This window comes from Mesocricetus auratus, unplaced genomic scaffold (genome assembly GCF_017639785.1).
Source record: "Mesocricetus auratus isolate SY011 unplaced genomic scaffold, BCM_Maur_2.0 Super-Scaffold_4256, whole genome shotgun sequence".
NCBI lineage: Eukaryota > Metazoa > Chordata > Mammalia > Rodentia > Cricetidae > Mesocricetus > Mesocricetus auratus.
Window position 1 is genome coordinate 41,587,962 of NW_024429182.1, and position 20,325 is coordinate 41,608,286.

Consider the following 20,325-nt stretch of genomic DNA (forward strand, 5'->3'; position numbering starts at 1 on the left):
ACCTGGTGGCTTGCAGTCATCTATAATGGATCTGATGCCATCTTTTGGCGTGTAGCAACCATGAAGATAGAATACCATATATATAAAAAAATCCTTAAAAAATCTATAAAAAAGATTTATTTATGTATTATTGTGAAGAGACACCATGATCAAGGCAACTCTTATAAGCCCAGAGAGATTAGATAAATAAATAAATGTAGGTGAAGGTTTGATGGAAAGGACAATGAGAGAAAAAGGGGGGTGAGTGTTTGTTGTGTGTGACTCACTTGTGGAGATGAGAGGACAACTTCCACGAGTTGGGTCTCTCCTTCCACTGTGGGATTTGGGAGTTGAACTCAGATGGCAGGCTCTTCTACCCTCTGAGCCGTCTCCCAGGACCTCTGTTGTCTTAGTAAGGGAATCCAAGGCTTCCTCCACCATCTAAGAAGAAACAGTGTAACAGGAGGCTTACTTACGCAAATGCTTTGCCTGCCAGCTCACCATTACAAGCCTTGGGAGGGCTTTAGTGTCTACAGCTCAGCTGATCCCTGTCTGCAGACTCAGACTCAGTGTTTCCATTATAGAGGTGAAGGACATTTGGTTCCATGTTAACCTAGTATAGCATTTATTATCTCTTCCATAGATCTTTTCCTGTCTAATGGAAAACTGGATATATTTCTCTTGATTACTTTTGTTTGCTTTTGTTTTTTGAGACAAGGTTTCTCTGTGTAGCTTTGGCTGTTCTGGAACTCACTCTGTAGAACAGGCTGGCCTCGAACTCACGAGCTTCTGCTTCTCAAGTGCTGGGCTTAAAGGCGTGCACTACCACTGCTTATTCCCATTAACGTTTGAGCTAATCCCTTCCTTGGGTGTCCATTTATAATGAGAAGTAGCAGCATGGCATATTACTCTGTATCATACCCAGCTCCCAACAGAAACAACCACAGAAGCCCCCTTAGTCCCCTGCTGTAGCCCATCAGAAATCGTCAGCATCCTTCCTCCCTTCAGGGTTTAAGGGAACTTTCCAAATTGTCCTCCTTCCCATTGCCAAGTCCCATCATAAGCCTGCCCATGAACCTGCCCCTCTGTATTGTCTCCCCCTTCAGCTCACATACAGTGAAAACAAGCCTGGAGTTTGGTGATCTAACCATGAGTTAAACTGGTGTTTCTTTAAAGACATTCATTTATGGATGTGGGCTCTGGAGGGAATGACAAAGTGTTTGCTAGCTTAGCTGTTGGTGCCTGGCTACAGATTTGGGGGAAGCCATATTAGCAACTATTTGGGACAGAAACTAGAAATCATGTTTGTTGCTGGGTGGGTGGCTTTTGTTGAAGGTTGACCTCCTGGTCCTTGGTGTCCAGTTGGGTCAAGAGGGAGAGCTGTGGCCTAACTTCCTTTCTCTGCCACTGACTTCCGGTTGTTAGACCAGCACCTTCAGAGAGAGTCCACTGTGGTGAAAGGTTTCTTGGGCACTGAAGGTTCTCATTCTCTGTCCCTATGGCTCTAGCTTGGTAGGGTTCAATCCCACCTTTCCATACCCTCTCCAGACCCGGAACAAGTCATATTCCCATGTAATCTGGGCTGTGATAGCGAGAGAGTGCAATCTGGATGCCACGCTGCCCTGTAGCAATTAAGCTCTTAACAGCACGTTTGTTTTTGAGTTGCACTTTCCCTCTCAGGAAATCTCCTGGTGTAAAAATTTGACAAGACAGCAGTTACATTAGCTGTTTTCCATTTGACACATTCAAGATTGCTTCCGCATTTAACAGGGTCCAACTGTGTGTGTGTGTGTGTGTGATTTCAGTCTCTTCCTTCTTTGTATACTAAATTTGTCTGAGATGAAACTTGGGCGTCTGTGTTCCCACTTTGATGAAACTTGAGCGTCTGTGTTCCTGCTTTGATGAAACTTGGTATCTGTATTCCCGCTTTGATGAAACTTGGGCATCTGTGTTTCCGCTTTGATGAAACTTGGGCGACTGTGTTCCCGCTTTGCTTTCTCCCTCGTCAGTTGTCTTTCTGTCGTCTGCCTTCAGGTAAGGCACAAGCTGTGGACTGACTGAGGCCACGTGTGGAGTGGCTGCTGGTATGCTCCCTGTTGACCACAGTACATGAGACTGGTTGCTTTGTATCAGAATCAGACAGCTGGTGTCCCCCCTCCCCAATCCCCGCCACCAGGTGCCTCACTCTGCCGAACGACTTGGCAACCTCTCCAGTAGAGAAACTTCTTAGGGTCTCAAGGACCCCACAATCCCTGGGTCATTGGGGAGATTGTATTTAATTGCCCAAAGCACTGACAGTGAAGACAATTCTGAGCTGTCTGTAATCTCTGCTTGCCTCCTTCCTGTCTTCTCTGTAGATGGGGTGCGGACGTTAAGCAACGCTGAGGACTACATTGATGAAGAAGACTCAGACTGATCCTCACAGGAGCTGCTTCCATGCTTAAACTTCTTTTGCTTTTGCCATTCCAAACCCTGGGTTGTTTTGCCAGAAGGAATTGATAACCATTCTTTTTAAAGTCCATATGAACGTGGTATTGTTGCGCTGTGGTCTGTGATGAATCGACATGGCATCAGTGATTCTCACCCGTGACTTGCCAATAAGTGATGGGATACTTTGCTGTATAAATGCTGTGTTCACCAGTGTAGAACAAGAAAAGATTATTTCTATTTATCAAGCTAAAGGAATTTTAATAATTTTTTCCTTAAAAAATCAGGATTTTTTTTTATTTTGAGTTCTTTACCTCAAGGAATGGGATGTTTGAGTGGGTTTTTCAAGAGGGAAATGCTTATAATAGTAGACCAAAACTCTCAACAGAATATTGTCAGCTCTTCTGACAAAAATAAACATTTAAAGAGAATTTATTATCTGTTTTTATGCGGTCACTCATTGCTGTTAAAGTCATAAAGCTTTTTGTACTCAGGTAAGAACTGATTTTTATCTTCCTCTAGATGGTATTTTATATAGATTAGTACAGAAGAATCACAGTATTTGGGTTTCTCTCACAGCTTCCCATATCTGCCTTACTTAATTGCATGTCTTAGAACAGAACATATTTTAATAGTTATGAAATACTCAGAATTGATCAAGGTAATACTTAGAGTGGAAAAACTCAGTAAGCTCAATGTGGAAGGTTAAAAAAAAAATCTTTATTTCCAGTAAGTGGTGGTGGCACACGCTTTTAATCCCAGCACTTGCAGAGGCAAACAGATCTCTTTGAGTTTGAGTTCAGCCTGATCTACACAGTGAGTTCCAGGACAGCCAGAGCTGCACAGAGAAACCCTGTCTTGAAAGACAAAAAAAAGTTTTAATTTTGTGTCACTGCAGAAATGTTCAAGATGGCATGGTCTCATTATGTGTCTAGAGTCCCAGCCCTGGGCCCAGAAATACATTTTCCTTGTCAAGAATCCACACCTCGTTTCAAAAGGCTTATTGGTCAAGAGAAGGAAATGTGTGAAGGAGGAAGTGGCTAACTCAGGAAATGAGTAACCGTTGTAGGTGCATCTTCTGACTCTAGCTGGTTTCTCTCTGTGGGTCAGGTCCCTTGATTGAGAAAAGTAACTGGAGGAACCACATCGAGGTCAACGAAATTAGAAAAGAATCCAAGGAAGTGTTAACAGCAAAGCATGTACTCCGAGAATGATTAAATGTGCTATTACATCATGTTTGAGATGGCTATCCTGAGACTCACTGTGTAGCCCAAGCTATCCTCAAACCCTGTCTTTGCCTCCCAAGTGCTGGAATTGTAGGCATGAGCCACCATGCCTGACTCGTTAGCAAATTTAACCTAGCCATTTGTATTTCTTTATAAGCAGACATGGAAAGGAATCTTCCAGAAAATTTCTCTCTTCTGGAAGGAGTTTTCACTGAAACAGGACATGTACCTCAGCAAAGAGCTTTTAGAGATCCCGAAACATTTCATTCTTCTGTCCTTTGCAGGTAGGGCAGTTAAACAATTATTCAGGGCAGACACTGTGTAAGTAAAGGTAATTGCAAGTATGAATGTAATGTTAACACACAGCAGAACTATGTTAAATAAGCCAAAGTTATAAGTATCTGGTTACTAAAATGTGAAGTTTTGGTGGAAATAGTCAGATTTGGTGACCCCTATTTTCACAGCAAAAACAGTGTAGGCAAACAGTTTTCTTAAGTGCTGGGAAAACTTCAGGCCACAAATTTATGGGTTTTTGCCTCCTTATTTCTAAATAATATGTTTTTTTATCTGCTCCTCCCTTACAGAGACATAAAATTAAATAAAACTGCTGTTTATTAAGGGCCTTCCACAGATTCCTGTGGTAGACACTTTCACAGACATTACATCACTAATCTTTTTCCTGTTTTATTGCTTTTATTTTTAAACATTATTATTAAGTATTCTACACACACACACACACTGTGTCTACATCATTTCTACCCCACGCTCCTCCCCCATCCAACTCCTCCCGTGCCCTCCCCCCACCAGACTCCCCTTAACTTCATTGAGCTTTCCAGTCAGTACAGGAAACCAACCTTATTTGTGAGATGCTATGCTGTAAAGTTAGGGACTAGCTCAAGGTTACTCTGCCTTGAGGTGGGCACACAGGTCTGGCAGACAGCTAAACCCAAGCACCTGGCTGAGGTTGACATTCACATTGCCAGAAGAGTCTGCAGAAACCTCAGCTCCTTTCTAACCAAAGACCCGGTGAAGGCACGTGAAGAATTCAGCACACCTGCTCACCAGCCATGTCACTTCAAACAACCCCACGGATTTTCATAAAGGATGACTTTTCCCTCCTAGAAATATATTGGCAGACCTTTTGGGTTCCCGACTACCAAATGAAATACAATTCAGTAACAGGTTTCCAAAATCCACTGGGTACACATGTATGACCTTCACACAGCTCTTTGGATAATCCTAGCCCATTTATTTCTGTGTAACATGGAAATAGTGGCTGGCATTCCCAGAAGGTAAACGAATGTCTTAGCAGGTCCAGTTGCTGCTTGTGGGCATGTAGGAATTTTCATGTTTCCCAAGCCCTTCTATGTTATTTGTGTGGGGGTCCTCAGTCTGCAGGGGTTTCTCAGGGCATTCAACCTCAGGCCTCTGCTTGTACTGTCTGTAGACTGGGAGCTAGGAGGAGGCCTGGCCCCTGCCTGTGGCTAGGAGGGAAAACTGGAGCAATCGAAAGGAATGCCCTGGGGAACCTGAGAGCCCGAAGGAAAGTGGGGGAGACAAAGGGGCTGAGCAGCAAGGAGTGGCCACTGCTCTTCTGGCAGACATCAGGAGAGTGCTTCAAGATGTGGTTAAGAGTTTAGGTTTTGGAGTCGCGTTCTGGATGTATGTTTCCTCTGCTTCTCAGGCTCTGAGACCTTTGCTGAGTTTCTTAAACAGACAAAATAGTGGTACTGACTGCCTAGAGCAGTGCTTCTCCACCTTCCTAATGCTGCGACCCCTAAATAGAGTTCTTGTGGTGACCCCCAACCATGAAATGATTTCTGTTGTTGCTTCATAATTGTAATTTAACTACGTTATGAATCATAATGTGAATTTCCGATATGCAATCCCTGTGAAAGGGTTGTGTGACCCTAAGGTATGGCAACCCACAGGTTGAGAGACACTGGCCTAGTATTATGGCTTAAGTGGAACAATATAAATGATATTGAATGATGCTTGGCATGTGGTTACTTAGTAAATAAGTGTTACTTATAAGCAGGGAAATAAAGATGTTTTCATTAGAAACAAGAGTGTTTAAACCCTTTAAAGGGGGCATCAGTGTTCTCCATTCATCTGAATTTCCTCAGATACTTTTAGAATAATGAACCCTGATCTTCCCTTCCAGTCATTTAAATGTGCTCGCACATGGCAGTGTTGGTGAATAAAGTAACTTTTGTGAACTACAGGGGAAAGTTGCATAACTTCAAAAAGCCTGATTAAAATAATTCAAGTACAATGAATGGTTGTATACATCTGTAATCTCAGCACTTGGGAGGAAAAAGTAGGAAGGCCGTAAATTCAAGGTCATCTTTAATGACATAGTTCAAGACCAACGTGGGCTACATGAGACTTTATGTCTCAGTAAATTAATAATAACTCAGAGGGCAACTGGGGAGAATATCTGGGCCACTTTGAGTTTTGTATTGCCACTGAGGAGTAGTTTGATGGACTTCAAAGAGCATGGGTCCAATGCTCAGCATATACTGACTTCAAATCAGAAAGTTGTTTGGTTTTACCATCTTGTATATAGTTTCAGAATTAAAGCAATTCAAATGAATCAGCTTTATAACTCCATGTTTTCCCTCTCAACTCGATGAACTGAATCCCATAATGTCAGTGAGATAAAGATGCAATTTCAGACACTTAGAAATTAAGTTTCACGCAATCACTGATTTGGAACAAAATGTGAAAAGGAGAACTTTATCATTCCCCATCTCAGGGATTCCTGTGATACCAGGAACATGTCCTACATCATGAGTCCATCGGGGTGTGGAAATGGAAACTGCATGGACACAGCTAGCCTTGAAGAACCCACCAGTGCCTTTTATTCACTGAAACCGGATGTAATTTTGGAGAAGTCAGCCACCACAGTCTCACATGTCACCATGATACCAGGGCTCAGGGTCTGCAGCCAGCCCCCACCCCATCATTTCTCAGTCTGACCAAGGTTCCTTGGTCTCCTCAATAATAACTCGAGGTTCAGGTGATGCCACCTAGTGTGAATTCAAGGTGTCATGGGAAGGTCAATTTTTTCTCTAAAACTTCCCTTCGAGCCCTGCTTTTTGTGGACCCCAGATGACAGCATCATGCTGTGGGGGCTACATCAACTCCTCTGCACATCATTGACTGCCGCTGTACTTGGTCTTGGAACTGGAGCCCAAATGGTAGGTCTGGGGTGAGCAGGTGACCAGAGGTCAACAGACCCACGATGGATGAGTGCAGTGCAGTTCGGGATGGTGTGAGTGGCTCTTACTGGCTGGATCTACACACATGCAGATGGCTGGGAGTGTAGCTGTTCTGTGAGCCGTGTGCTTTCCACCTGTGATTTAAGTCCTGGCCACCACTTAAAGTGAGACATTGTTCTTACCACATTTCTCCACTTGTCATTCTTGGTTAGCAATAGTTGTGGTTTGTTGTTGTTGCTTGTTTGTTTGGATTTAGTTGTTTTTTTTTCTGTAATGTAAATTCATTGGTTACTACTATTCCTATTACAGTCTCTTACTATTAAGAATTTTAGAAAATTTTAGTGTTTAGAAAATTGCCAGTTTCCTGCCAGTACAAAAATTGTTTTACAGCTTTGTCCTTGACAGTGTGTGCTCCCCTTCCATTTTTGAATAGCTGGGCCTGAGCCCCAAAGTGACTTCCTAGAAGGGCCATGACAGCTGGTGCATTAGCCAGGGATCAGATGCAAGTGCTGAGGAAGTTGCTTCGAGATGTTTCCCTGCCGCAGGCATTTTCCTGGAGGGCATTTTCCAGGTGTTTTACAACCAGCCCCCCCCCCCCTTTCCTCCTCTTTACCTTTTGTTTGGGAACACTGTAGCCACAAGAGGCGTATAAAAGGCCTGATCAACTCAACTTCTTTTGTCTTTTATCCCATAATAAGTGCTAGCCTAATTTGCATGGGAAGAAACTGAGATGCCAACCACAGTGATATTTGAGATGATGGTGAGTGTTCTCCGAATTTCTTAGCTGGCTATTGCTGTGGTGACCTCTCAGGTGACAGGAATTGAATGTCGTCATGTGTCCTCTCTGCCATTGTGTCTTAGGTACTACAGTAACAGGGTCACTGGATCCCCTGCAGTGTGTCTGGTAACTGTGTCAGCCACTCATCTATCAGCCACTGGCTTATTTATGTCTAAGGTGTTTCTGTTTCTAAGTTGATGAGTAAGAACTAACTGGATGAGTTTGGTTAGTATTCTGTAGCATCGTTGCCATCTAGGCCACAGGAAAATCCTCAGAACAGAACCATTGCTTTTCAGAAGTGTTCCTAGTAAATACTGTAGCTGTTATGTTTTCTTTTTAACTGAGAGCCCAGTAAACTTTGCAGTGTCTTTAAATAAATATGAATGGAAGGCCAGTTTCCTTTCCCCAGTCATTCCTAAGGTGCCTTCTTTATTTTAATGACTTACACATATTTTTAATACAGTGTTAACAGTGATTTTGCACCTACACATAAAGTTTCCTATTCAAATTAGTTTCTGGATCTTTTCTGTTACATAGGATTGTGGTTTAAATTGCAACTATCTACTTCCAATACTGTTTAGCTTTCATTTATTGTTAAGTTTTATAATAAATCCTACTCTCTTTGGAAGTCGTGGTTATTTCTATTTGGATATAAGTTACTTTTTGAATATTTTTATTTATCTGTGATAATTTTGTGCTTGTATATGTTGATCATCTTGATCATATCTACCCCTATCCCTATCCTCTCAGTCCCACTGAAGTCCCCAATGTTGCCCTCCCACTTTTCTGTCCTCTCCTTTTTTCACAAATCCACCATGTATTGCCTGCTGGCATGTTGCTTGACCTTGGGAAGGTTTTGTGCAGGTAACCACAGTTGCAGTTGGTGCCCACATGTCCTGCTGTGTACAGAAGACCGTGTTTCAGAGCTTTGTCCCTGTCATCCACCTCTTACAGCATCTCCACCCCTTGCTGGAGATGTTCCTTGAACTGCGAAGCGGGAGGTTCATATAGATTTAGCCACAGCTTCACACCCACAGTTACTTCCTCTCAACACTTTGAGCAGTTTGGATCATCGGCATTTAATGCTGCCCCCTGCACAAAGAAACTGTCCAAGGATTAAAGCCACACAAAGGTATGGGTTTAAACGTGAATGTTTGTAAGGCAGTTTGACGACACGTTCATTCCCTGACCATGTGGCCTGGCTTCATCTGCTTCTTCCTGGAACCTTTGTACAAACTTCAATGACCCCTATCATAACTCGTAAGTCTTGTGTTTATTAAACCTGCAAAATGGGTATCATGGATTACTACTGTCCCAGAACAAACTCTTATTTCTCCTCATTAGCAGCAATCCCTTCAACAATTGCAGCTGCTTAGTCCATACCTGTCTTGTCCTCAACTTCTAAGCGTCCACATTCCTTTCTTCACCAAACTGCATGTTCAAACAGCTGTCCATGCTCTGATGAAACACCATGACTGAAGCAACCTGGGGAGGAAAGGGTTTGCTTAGCTTACACTTCCACATCACTGTTCATCATCACAGGAAGTCAGGGCAGGAACTCAAACAAGGAGGCAACCCAGAGGCAACAGCTGACAGAAGAGTTATGCATACTGGCTTACTCCTCGTGGCTTGCTCAGCCTGCTTTTTTGTAGAACCAGGACCACCATCCCAGAGATGGCACCACCCACTGTAATGTGATGTTTTCTTGGCCCAGCTAGGTCCGCCTCCCTTCTCTGCCCCAAAGAAACACACAGATGCTATATTAATTATGGAACTGTTGGCCTTTGACTGTGGTTTCTTATTGGTTATCTCTGTCTATATTAACCCATTTCTAGTAATCTAAGTATTTCCATGTGGTCTTACTGGAGAAAAGGTCTGGGCCTCTTTCTCCGTTGGGGTATACATTGCTTCTGCTCAGCGTCTCTGCAGAGAAGAGAAGAGAGTAGTTTCCTGTTTGTTCCTGCTTATATACTGATTCTGCCCAGCTATATCACTTCCTGCCTGGCCAATCAACCAATCAGTGTTTTATTCATTAACCAATAAGAGAAAAATACACACAGAAGGACTTCCCTCATCAGCCTACAGTAAGCTGGCCATCAATCACTAATCAGAAAATGCTCTACAGGTTTGCCTATAGTCAGATCTTATGGAGGCATTTTCTCAGTTGAGATTCCCTCTCCCTAGATGATTCTAGCTTGTGTCAAGTTGACATAAAACTGGCCAGCATACCATCTTCTGTTCTGTTACCTGCTCTTACTGTAATCTGGGCAAGAGTGAACAGTAACCATGCCAAGGATAAGCTAATCTGTCTTGAAATTTCTACTGCCAGATAAATTAGTCCATCGGTTTGGAATTCAGCCTCACTCAAATTTGCTGGACATATGCGGAATGTAGTCAGATGTCTCTCTGTATGAATCTCTATGTATGTATGCACGTACGTATGTACGTAGGTATGTACGTATGTATTATGTATGTCAGAACATGAATGGTCCCAGTTCAGTTCTTGATAGAGTCCTTGCTACCTTGTGACACCTCATGAGCACAGGCTTTAATGTCTACATTCCTCCCTGCCAGCATTCTGGTCCTTGAAAGGCCCACTACAAACTCTACCTATTAGCTGTTCTTAATATCACTAGAGAGTCTCTAGCTTCCAGTTCCAAACTGTTCCACAAACCATTTCCAGAGGCCTAAGAACCAGCGGATCAGTTTTATCACAGCAATAGTACTGTTTCATGCTGTCTGTGTGTGTGTGTGTGTGTGTGTGTGTGTGTATGTGTGTGTGTTTTGATCTTCCCCCTAATTCTTCCTATAATCACCATCTTTCACCTCTTCCCTACTTCATGCCCTCTTGTATAAAACAATTGTAGTTCAATTAGTGCTGCACAGACATACCCTGGGTGTGGGGTCATCCAATCCAATGTGGGTGACCTACCAGGGGCCACACCCTTAAAGAAAACTGACTATTCCCCAGAAGTCGATAACTGTGACTAAACCCTCAGCTGGGCCTAGAGGCTTGTGAACTCTTTCCCTGCCTGTGTTAGAATGCTGACAGGCTTGGTCTTGTGCAGGCAATCACTGCTGTCCTGAGTTTGTAAGTGCAGTGGTCCTGTCATGTCCAGAGGACACTTTCATTATGGTCCTTTCCAACCACTGGCTCTTACTTGATTTTCTGATGCCAATTTAAGACACAAAACTGCCTTTTGTTCTGTGTCCTTTCCAGTAAAAGCCAGTGGGGGCAGTAGTTTACAGAATGTGGTGGTCACCGTGGTAATCACTTCAGAAGTGGGGTTTGAGTTTAGACACAGCATTTTTCTTAGGGAAAAGCAGAGATTAATTCTTAGCCCCTTGAATCTCTGGGGGCTTTTGTGACATGCTTCACTGGTAGACAGCAGTGAGGAGGGACTCTGGGAGCTAGGGCTATGTTACAAGAAGGCCGCCAGCTTCTGCTCAGGTTCTCTTGGGAGCTAGTAAGCTGGGAATCTGAGTAGACCTGTGGAGACGATGCCAGGCCTCCAGCTGAAAGTTGGTGATCTCCCTGCTGACAGCTAGCACCTGTATGTCATGTACAGAAGTGAGCCATCTTGGATGTGGAGTCTCCAACCCCTGAGGTATCAGGTTGTGAATACTCAGGTAATTCCTTGCTGGACTCCTGACCTGAAAGATTACATGCCAAATAAAACTGCTATTTTAAGCCACCAACTCGTTTTTCTTTTCTTTTACTTTTTTACGTAAATTAGGAACAAGCTTGTTTTCTATGTCAGTCCCAGTTCCCTCTCTCTCCCCTCCTCCCCTGCCCATCACCAGCCCCTATCTCATCCCCTTTCTGCTCTCCAGGGAGGGTGAGGCCTTCCATGGGGGGGATCTTCAAAGTCTGTATTATCATTTGGAGCAGGGCCTAGGCCCTCCCCCGTGTGTCTAGGCTGAGAGAGCATCCCTCTATGCGGAATAGGCTCCCAGATTCCATTCCTACACTAGGGATAAATACTGATCCACTGCCAGAGGTCCCATAGATTGCCCAGGCCTCCTAACTGACACTCTCATTCAGGGGGTCTGGGTCAGTCCTATGCTGGTTTCCCAGCTATCAGTCTGGGACCCATGAGCTCTACCTTGTTCAGGTCAGCTGCCTCTGTGTGTTTCTCCAGCCTGATCTTGACCCCTTTGCTCATCATTCCCGCCTCTTCGCAACTGGACTCTAGAAGTTCAGCTCAGTGCCCATCTGTGGGTGTCTGCTTCTGCTTCCATCAGCTACTGGATGAAGGCTCCATGATGTTAAGCCACCAACTTTTAGGGTCAATTGTTGTCTGTTGTGCACCTTCACTTAACTACACCTTATTTGCTATTTAAATCTCACAATAACCCTATGAGCTATGTACTATTATGTTAACTTGACCCAAAGGTATAAATTTGTCCAAAATGACTAACTAGCCAGGGTGATGGGGACTTAGTTAAGCTTTGCTCTCTATAGCTCACATCAAACTTTTGAGCTAAACTGCTACTTAACTTTACTGTTTGGGTTTCAGTTTACATGAAAACACAGATTTGTCAGCTGAATGTATTAGGTCGTTAGTTTTTCTGAAGTTAGATGGCCTCCTTTTAATCTTAGGCTTGTGGTGTTTTATAAACAGCTGAGAAATTTTGGAGACACCTAGAAGGTAAGCTGTTTCCCATGTACTAATGGAGTGTGCACTGCTCTCTATCAACCAGTCAGGTCACTGAGGAACACACAGAGAACTTTTAAAGGAGTAAGAAATGAAACAGAGGCCACAAGTTGCAAAACTGTTCCCAGAATGTAAAATTCAAGTCACGCCAAGTCTTGGCTTGCAAGACTGCCTAAGCTCAAAAGATCTGCATTTGTAAGACAAGCTTTTAGTAGCAGCTCCTTTACCTTTTGTTCAAGAAAAACCGGTGATTGCAAAGGACACCTATCATTTGCAAATGTGACTTCTAACTATTCCAAGCTCCCTCCTTATCACAAATTATGTCTCTGCCCAGAACTTGCCCAATTCCTTCCGCCTTAAATCCACACCATGACAAACCTTCAAACCCTACTGGCCTTGGTTTGAGATGCACCATAGTTCTCATGAACGTGTTCCCATGCCCAGGTAGCTAATACCCCTGTGATCACAGCTGCCTTGTAGTGGCATCTGGTAGCTGGAAATTGACGGTAGGGAAAGAAAGGCACACCTCAGGGCACATGAAGTTAAATGAGACATTGCACTGAAAAGTGTCTAGCATAAATTTTCATAGTTCTCAGACTATGGGCCACACTTGCTTTCTCCCTAGGCATCTGTCCTAGGCTGGCAATGGCTGCCTTCCCACAATGTTCTCACGTGTCTCTTCTATGAGAATGCACACCCCTGCGTTTGCGGGTCCACATTTCATTTGAGGAGAGCAATAAACTGCATTAGAACTCACCACAATGGCTCTATTTAAATTCATCACCTTTTCAAGGTTCTGTTTCCAAACACTGGGAATTAGTGTTTCAAAGTGCCACTGGGACACAAGGAGGACACAGTTCTGCCCTTAGAAAGGTCTGTCAACAATTGAGGCTGTTTCACGTGAGTGAGTATGCTGACTTGGGTTTGCAAGAATCAAATGATTCTGTTTTATTCCTCCATGTTCTCTATTATTCTGGTTATTCAGGAGAGTTATTAAGCCTTTTCCAGATGGAGAGTATGAGCAGCACAGCAGGTGGAATTTTAGAAAAGGTGAATGAATGAAGGAAGGAGGACATGACATCTCCTAGGGATGGTGGGGAGACAGTTCATTGTAGATATGAGGGAGAATACAGCCAGAGGCATCTGGAGAGGTACAGACTGAACCAGGCCATGAGAGGAGACTATTGGGGGAGGGAGCAAGAGGGGAAGAAAAAAGAGAGGGAGCAAAGAGATCACCTGGGAACCAAGAGAGTACATAGCTAAAATGGTTGAGTTATATAGGAGTCAGAGAACCTGGGGGAAGGGAAGGGCTCAGAGACTGGAGAAGTTTAGGGCAGGAGGTGGGGTGTGTCAGCCGGAATGACTCAGTAACAGGCGCTTGTGATTCTGAGAGCCTGGTGGCAGAGTCTGCTTTCGTAGATTAAACAGACACATTTGTCCTGAGGTTGAGACCTAACAGTAACTTTCCTGGGAGAATCCATGGGAATAGTAGCAGATCTTCCCACTGTGACAGGTGTAGATAGAGATTCTTCAGGAAAGCACGGCCACAGTCAATTCTTGTCACTTCTTAGCGTATCTGTAAGTGATTTTCCTCTACCCATGACACCATGGAGACCAAGCTAATTCATATAAAAAATTAAACAAATTCTTCAGATATTTAAAATTTAGCAATTTGTTGCCTAGATATTCTCTCGTCCTTCAGTTTGGGGTTGTTTCTCTAGCTCCCCCAGAATTGTTCTGACATGAATGCCACATGCTTTGGAAGTCCACTTTTCCTCGGTATGCTTGGAGAGCTCAAGAAATTCCATTTCTTCGGATCACAACCCGCTTTAATCTCCTGCTCCTTCAGAATCCTGGATCAGGAGGCTCCTGGTCTTTATCCCACATATGGCCTCATTGACTCAAAATGTCACGAAGAGCAGTTGCTTATGGCAGACTGCTTATGTGTTTCCTTCATTGCTTTTGGCAGTTTCAGGAGCACTTCCTGTCCCCACTCTTCCTTATGAGTCATCTCCTGCTGCTCACCCTGAGGTATCTCTTCTGGGAAACTTTTGCATCCACTAACGGCTAGAAACACCCTGCCCATTTCTAAATGCACACACTGTGTGTTCAGATCCTTACCAAGGATTCTCTTGACCACAACCACCTCTTCGGGTACCATCTCATGTCACTGTGTCAAATCTGTCACCAGTTCTTCCCTGGAGTGGGTCTCTGGAAGCTGCCTACTTCTTACCACCAGCCTCTCCATGTCACATCACAACTCGGCAGCACTTTGATGGCTAACACTGTGTCCCCGCATACAATCCACTGGGTTAGCCCTGGGCCCTTTGGACTCTCACCACCACTGACCAAGCCTCATTTATTTGTCAGTGTAGCAAGAATATTCCTTTAGTGGACTTTATTCCTCTGGTCTCCACCCTCCCTTCGCTACAGGGTAGTGTAACACTGACCTTCCTCTGTCCCAGTAACCAATGACTTTATTTTGCTGATTGTATCCACGCTTCCTATTGCCAAAGGTAATATCCACCAGCCATTCATCCTGCTTAGAAGCCTTCTTGTCTTTGCTAGATGTATGCCTTTAATCTTCATATCCACTGTTCCCTGGTGTGCAGGCGCTCAGTGCTCAACTATAGCATTACATCTTTATCTGACTCTACTTGTGGAGATCACCATGGTTAAAGCCATTGTTAGATCATTCTGAGTTCAAGCCCCAGTCCCACCACTTGCTGTTTCTACTGACTTTGGGTAAGTTTTTAACATGCTCTGTGCTTCAAAGTTCTCAGTGCTAAAATGGGAATAATGATAAAGATAACATCGACAACTTTATAAGATGATTAGTATTTAATATAGTATAGTTTTATATAATTCGTTGATTCATGTTATCTTCTTCCAGGTTTCCAATTGTCTCATTAATGAGAACCTATCTTTCTGTCTGGCTGCTTATCTGTCTGTCTGCTGTCCATCCATCTGATTATCTGTACCTGGCATAGAATTTGCCACATGATGGAACCTTGATAAATATTTTTCTAGGAAAAGAAAGTTCATTAAAGCATTCCAGAGCCACAAATTAGTAAATTGTTTTAAATCATCTAATCTCAGAAATTCTTTTATAGCAACATAAAACATACTAACACACTTGAATAAGCTTTTCCCATACTTCCTATACATTTCTGGTGCTGTTGCACTTTTATATGACTCATTTTAATATGAGGCACATACACACACACAAACATACACACACAAACACACATATCCCTGTATTAGGTAGGAAGGGTTCTCTGGAGGAATAGATAGAATAAGGTGTGTGTGTGTGTTAAAAGGGGATTTACTAGATTGGCTTACACACTATGAACTGGGTAGTCCAACAATAGACATCTACATGCTGGAGAGACTGAGAATACAGTAGCTTCTCAGCCCATGAGTCTAGATGCCCCAGCAGTTCTAATCTAAGAACTGAAGACCTGAAGAATATCTTGGAGAGTAGCAGGCCTCAGTCCACATTGAAATCTGAAGAAGCTGAAGTCTGGTGTCATTAAAGGCAGAAACAGCGGCAGCAGCAACCACAACTGCAAGACAACATTGCTGCTTTGACATCAGATCTTCTGTCTGGGCCACCTGTGGCAAGGTGCCCTCTACTCTGAGGGAGAGTCTTTTTCCTCAGTTCATCCTGTCTGGAAATCCCTGCACTGACCCTCCAGAGATGTATCTTTAGTTGATTCCAGGTCCTGTCAAGTCTGATATTAAGATTGATCATCATACACCCTTTCATGAAAAGAGAAACTATATCTTAGACTCTGTCTTTTAACAAGTCAGTTCATTCTCTTAATTTTTATTACTGATAGGCCTACACTTACTTCTACCATTTTATTTTATGCATTTTATGTACTACATGCTTTTTGTATTTTATTGAATTCATCAAATTATCTTTATTACTTTTCACTTTTAATAGTTTGCTAGTTAAAAATTTTATTTTCACTGTCTTAATGTTCATTCTTAATTTTGTATATGCTCGGATGGTTTAATGAACCCTAACGTTTATATTCTTAACTTCCCTTTCAATAATCTTTAGACTCTTTAACTCCAATTAACACTTTCTCTGACATGTTATTGCCATCTTACTTTAGCTCCTTTGTGTCTGTATCCTGGCATAAGTCATCTTTACTAAGAAATGTTGAAGGGCATGGAGAGATGGCTCAAGGTTAAGAGCACTGACTGCTCTTCCATTGGTCCGGAGTTCAATTCCCAGCAACCACATGGTGGCTCACAACCATCTGTAATGAGATCTGATATTCTCTTCTGGTGTGCAAGCATGTGTGCAGATAGAACACTGTATATATAATAATAAAAAAAGACATGTTGGAGGTACTGAGGCTATGGCCTGAGGTTTTCTTCTAGATTGCTGGACAGCCGACAAGCTGAAGCCTCTTACCTGACTGGAGCTGGTGGGAAAAGGGAGGACTGAGTTTGAAATCATCATCCTAATATGGAGCCAGAGCTCATTAATGACCTTGTGTTGGCAGTGTTGCATCACCTAAAGAACTGCTTCTCATGTTTGTACTGTCTGTGGCTAAGCCCAAAATGTTTCTCCTACTTCAGCATCCTAAAAAGGGAAAGCATGTAATACGGAGTACTGGAGCCCAGACTCTTAGTGTAGGGAATTGCTTTCCAGCTCAGCCACATTTTTCCACCAATGGCAAGACAGTGAACTCCATTCTCTGCTTCCTCAGCACTCACCCAGCAACCATTTCAATTTAGCACACTATTAGTGAGTTTCTCAACATCATTTTGTCTTTTAGGAGTGTGTGGGATATTTGTACTCTGTGAAAATGTAATGTGATTTGTGTAATAAAAAGCTGAATGGTCAATAGCTAGGAAGAGGTTGAGCGGGACTTCTAGAGACAGAGAGAACTCTGGGAAGATGAAGGCCAGAGTTGCCAGCCAGATGGAAAGATAACAGCAGGTGCAAGATAAAAGAGAGGTAATGTCATGTGACAGAACATGAATTAATATAAATGGGTTTATTTAAGTTAGAATTGAGACAAGCCTAAGCTGAAGGCCAAGCTTTCATAATTAATTGGAAATCTCCATGTCATTATTTGGGAGCTGTTAGGATAAAGAAAGACTGTTTGTGTGGGGCTCGAACCCATGACCCAAGATTAAGAGTCACATGCTCTACCAACTGGTTGTGGGTTTGAGCTCCCATTGGGTGCCAACCGTAAAGAGTCCTTTTCCCCAGAATCCTCTCTGTCCCTGGAAGTCCCATCTAGTTAATCTCTTTCTAGTTGTTGACCATTTAGCTTTTTTATTACACTAATCACAGCAATACATTTTCACATAGTGTGCAAATATCCCACAACATAGGAGTGCATCATTTAGGCATTATTTTTAAGAGTCATGTGTGACATCTGCAAATATTTTCTTTTCCTGTGGAAGAGATTATTTGTTTCCATATAGGATTTCAAGCTCTAAATCAGTTCTTAGAACTCAGTCTAAATACTCCAATGTCTGATTATTCTTTATTTCTCTGCATAAACTTCTTTTCTTCCCCTTGCATAAACGTTGACATCCTCCTTTTGGCTTTCCACCATTTTATAATAATAATATTTCTAAAGTTATGCATTTGATGTCAAAGATACCTTTTACATTGAGATTACTCTGTAATGATTAAAGTTAACGAGCATAAAGTTGTCATTGTGATGCAGTAAGGCTAGTTCAATCCTATTTCTCTCCAACTGTCTACTCAGGGATACCTCTGGACCTCTTTGTTTTCCTGTAGACCAACCACCTGTGGGGCTATGGTCCATAGTCTTAAAATAACAAGTATCCAACTACAGCATTTCTAGTTAGTGAAAGAGTATTGGAATTTCTGTCTGTGAGGTACACTGTCCAATTAGATCACACTACCAGGCTCTGTAGGAGAACATGTATCTGTCCTTCTGTCTGATTTTTGTCTGAGTCCTACTCTCCCTTTTTGTTGTTGTTTAATAAAAACAGCAGTCATATTGTATTAGGGTTCACTGATGTAATCTAATTTCACTTGAGTTACTTCTTTTGAGACCCTGTCTCCAAAGACATTTTGTATTCTAAAGTCCTCAGGGTTTTGGTTTCAACACATGCATTTTAATGTGGGGAAGAGAACACAATTCTGTCTATAACAATAAGAATTTCTCTGCAGAGGTCCTTGTTATTTTACTGGTTATAAATACTATAATATAAATTATACAAATTAATAAACTTCTCTGGCATATACACAATCATCTTAGTGATTTTTACTCCACTGCCCTTCTTTCCCTCTCTCTGTCTTGTCTTCTGTTCTTCTTCCTCGTTAGTTTTTCTTTTACTCAGGTAATCTTTACATTTCTACACGGAAGAGGTGATTACAGTGTAGAAGACAGGAAGACTAACATTTTTAATCTATTTTTTTCATATGATTTATTTGGGTCATGGGTCTCTCCTCCCTCAGTTCCTCCCAGATCATCCTCATCTCCTTATCCATCCAACTTTGTTCTTTTTCTTAAAAACAAAAAACATAAAAATGAAAATCAAAACAAGGAAACAAACAAAAAAGTAAGACACAAAATGCCAAAACAAAACAAACTTAAAAGCCCCCCCCACCAAAAAGCCAAACCATGGAACTTTTATTGGGGTTGGTCAGCTACTCCTTTTCACTGGGCCTGCTCTAGGGTGTGGTTGATATACTCAGTGACATTCCATTGTAGAAAATTGATTTTTCCCTTTGAGTTGGTAGCTAGTGGTTACCAATTGCAAATTCTTCTTTGACTAAGTGCTGGGACCCAGTCTGGCTTGAACCTGTACCTCCTCTCTTCATAGATTCCCTGAGCCTTCAGGGGAATGTTCGAGGAAAAAATCTATATTCTATTTCCCCATCCTTGGGTGATCCTCTGCTCCTGCCTGGTGCCTTACTAGGTACCTAACTCTGTGGTTGTTTAGATTGTAGCACATATATCCAAAGTTTAAAAGCTAACATTCACATATAAAAGAAAACACACAATATTTGTTTTTTGGGGTCTGCTCACCCAGGATGATTATTTCCTAGCTCCATCTGTTTACTTTTAAATTTCATTTTTCTTTAACAGCCGAGTAATAGTCCATTGTGTAGCTATATCATACTGTTGGAATACATTGCTGGCTGGTTAGACATCACAGTTTGCGATGGCCTGGCAGCTTATCTCAATAAGCTCAGCAACATGGAACTTCCTCCCTTGCCAGCAAAGCTTCCTGCTCTCTATCTAGTCTTACCTGGGCCTGAAGGACTCACCTTATCTGAAAGCTGTCTCTAAATCAGATGTCTTTACCTCGAACCCTGACACAAATCCCTGCTGGAAGGCTCCCTTACTGTACACACTAGGAGCCTTATGATAGGAGCCTGCCTCTTAATGCAAATCAGGTGATTCCCCAGCCACTGTGGCCAGCCTTTATATTCCCCTTTCTTCCTGGAATAAAGCAGAGTTGTAACAACCATCTCCCCAGAGAGCTGTTTCTATCCACTCACAAGTCGTGGATCATCTCTTGTTTCTGCTCCCTCCCACTTCTCAGAAGCAATAATCTGGATCCCAAAGAAGAAGCTCAGCTGGAGCAGCGAACAGGGATTTATGGATGTCGTGGAGTAAGGGATTTAGGGACCTCCTGGAGTTAGTACCCTTTAACAGGTAGAATTTTTTTTGCCTGGCTGTCTCAACAGTTTCATTCTCTGCAACAGATTTAAAAGAGTTAGGTCAAGCTGTCCAGGAGAATGCAATTCATGCCCCTTAGACCTAGACTATTATTCAGAATTTCAATAGCACCCTTTTAACTCCCCAAGACTGGAAAGGTATTTGCCAATTCACTCTTCCCAGCCCTCTACAATGGGAAACCCTAGTTAGAGATGAGTGTCAAACGCAGACTAGAAAAAATGAATTCCATAATCAATAAATAGGACTACAACTGCTCCTGTGTCTATCAAACATTTAAAATTTTTATTGTCAATTTTAATGCAAAGTTTGGGGTGAAAATTCTCAAGTATGTTAGTGACC

General features: G+C 42.5%; 1 protein-coding gene and 1 long non-coding RNA gene across 3 annotated transcripts in view; one reads left to right on the forward strand and one right to left on the reverse strand.

The window, feature by feature from the left end:
- The window catches only part of Ostf1 (osteoclast stimulating factor 1), a 50,451-nt gene extending 47,610 nt beyond the window's left edge, over positions 1 to 2,841 (forward strand). For both annotated transcript variants that reach the window (XM_005063777.4, XM_021225461.2), the window contains one exon: positions 2,337 to 2,841. In XM_005063777.4, the coding sequence (XP_005063834.1) occupies positions 2,337 to 2,395 (59 nt within the window). In that variant the 3' untranslated portion in view covers positions 2,396 to 2,841. The remainder of the gene's footprint in view (positions 1 to 2,336) is intronic.
- LOC121140706 lies at positions 100 to 19,630 on the reverse strand. Its single transcript, XR_005877628.1, has 3 exons — positions 19,572 to 19,630; positions 9,018 to 9,119; positions 100 to 420 (listed from the first exon to the last, which is right to left on the reverse strand). It is a non-coding gene; the product is annotated as an uncharacterized LOC121140706 (long non-coding RNA).
- Positions 19,631 to 20,325: the final 695 nt, after the last annotated feature.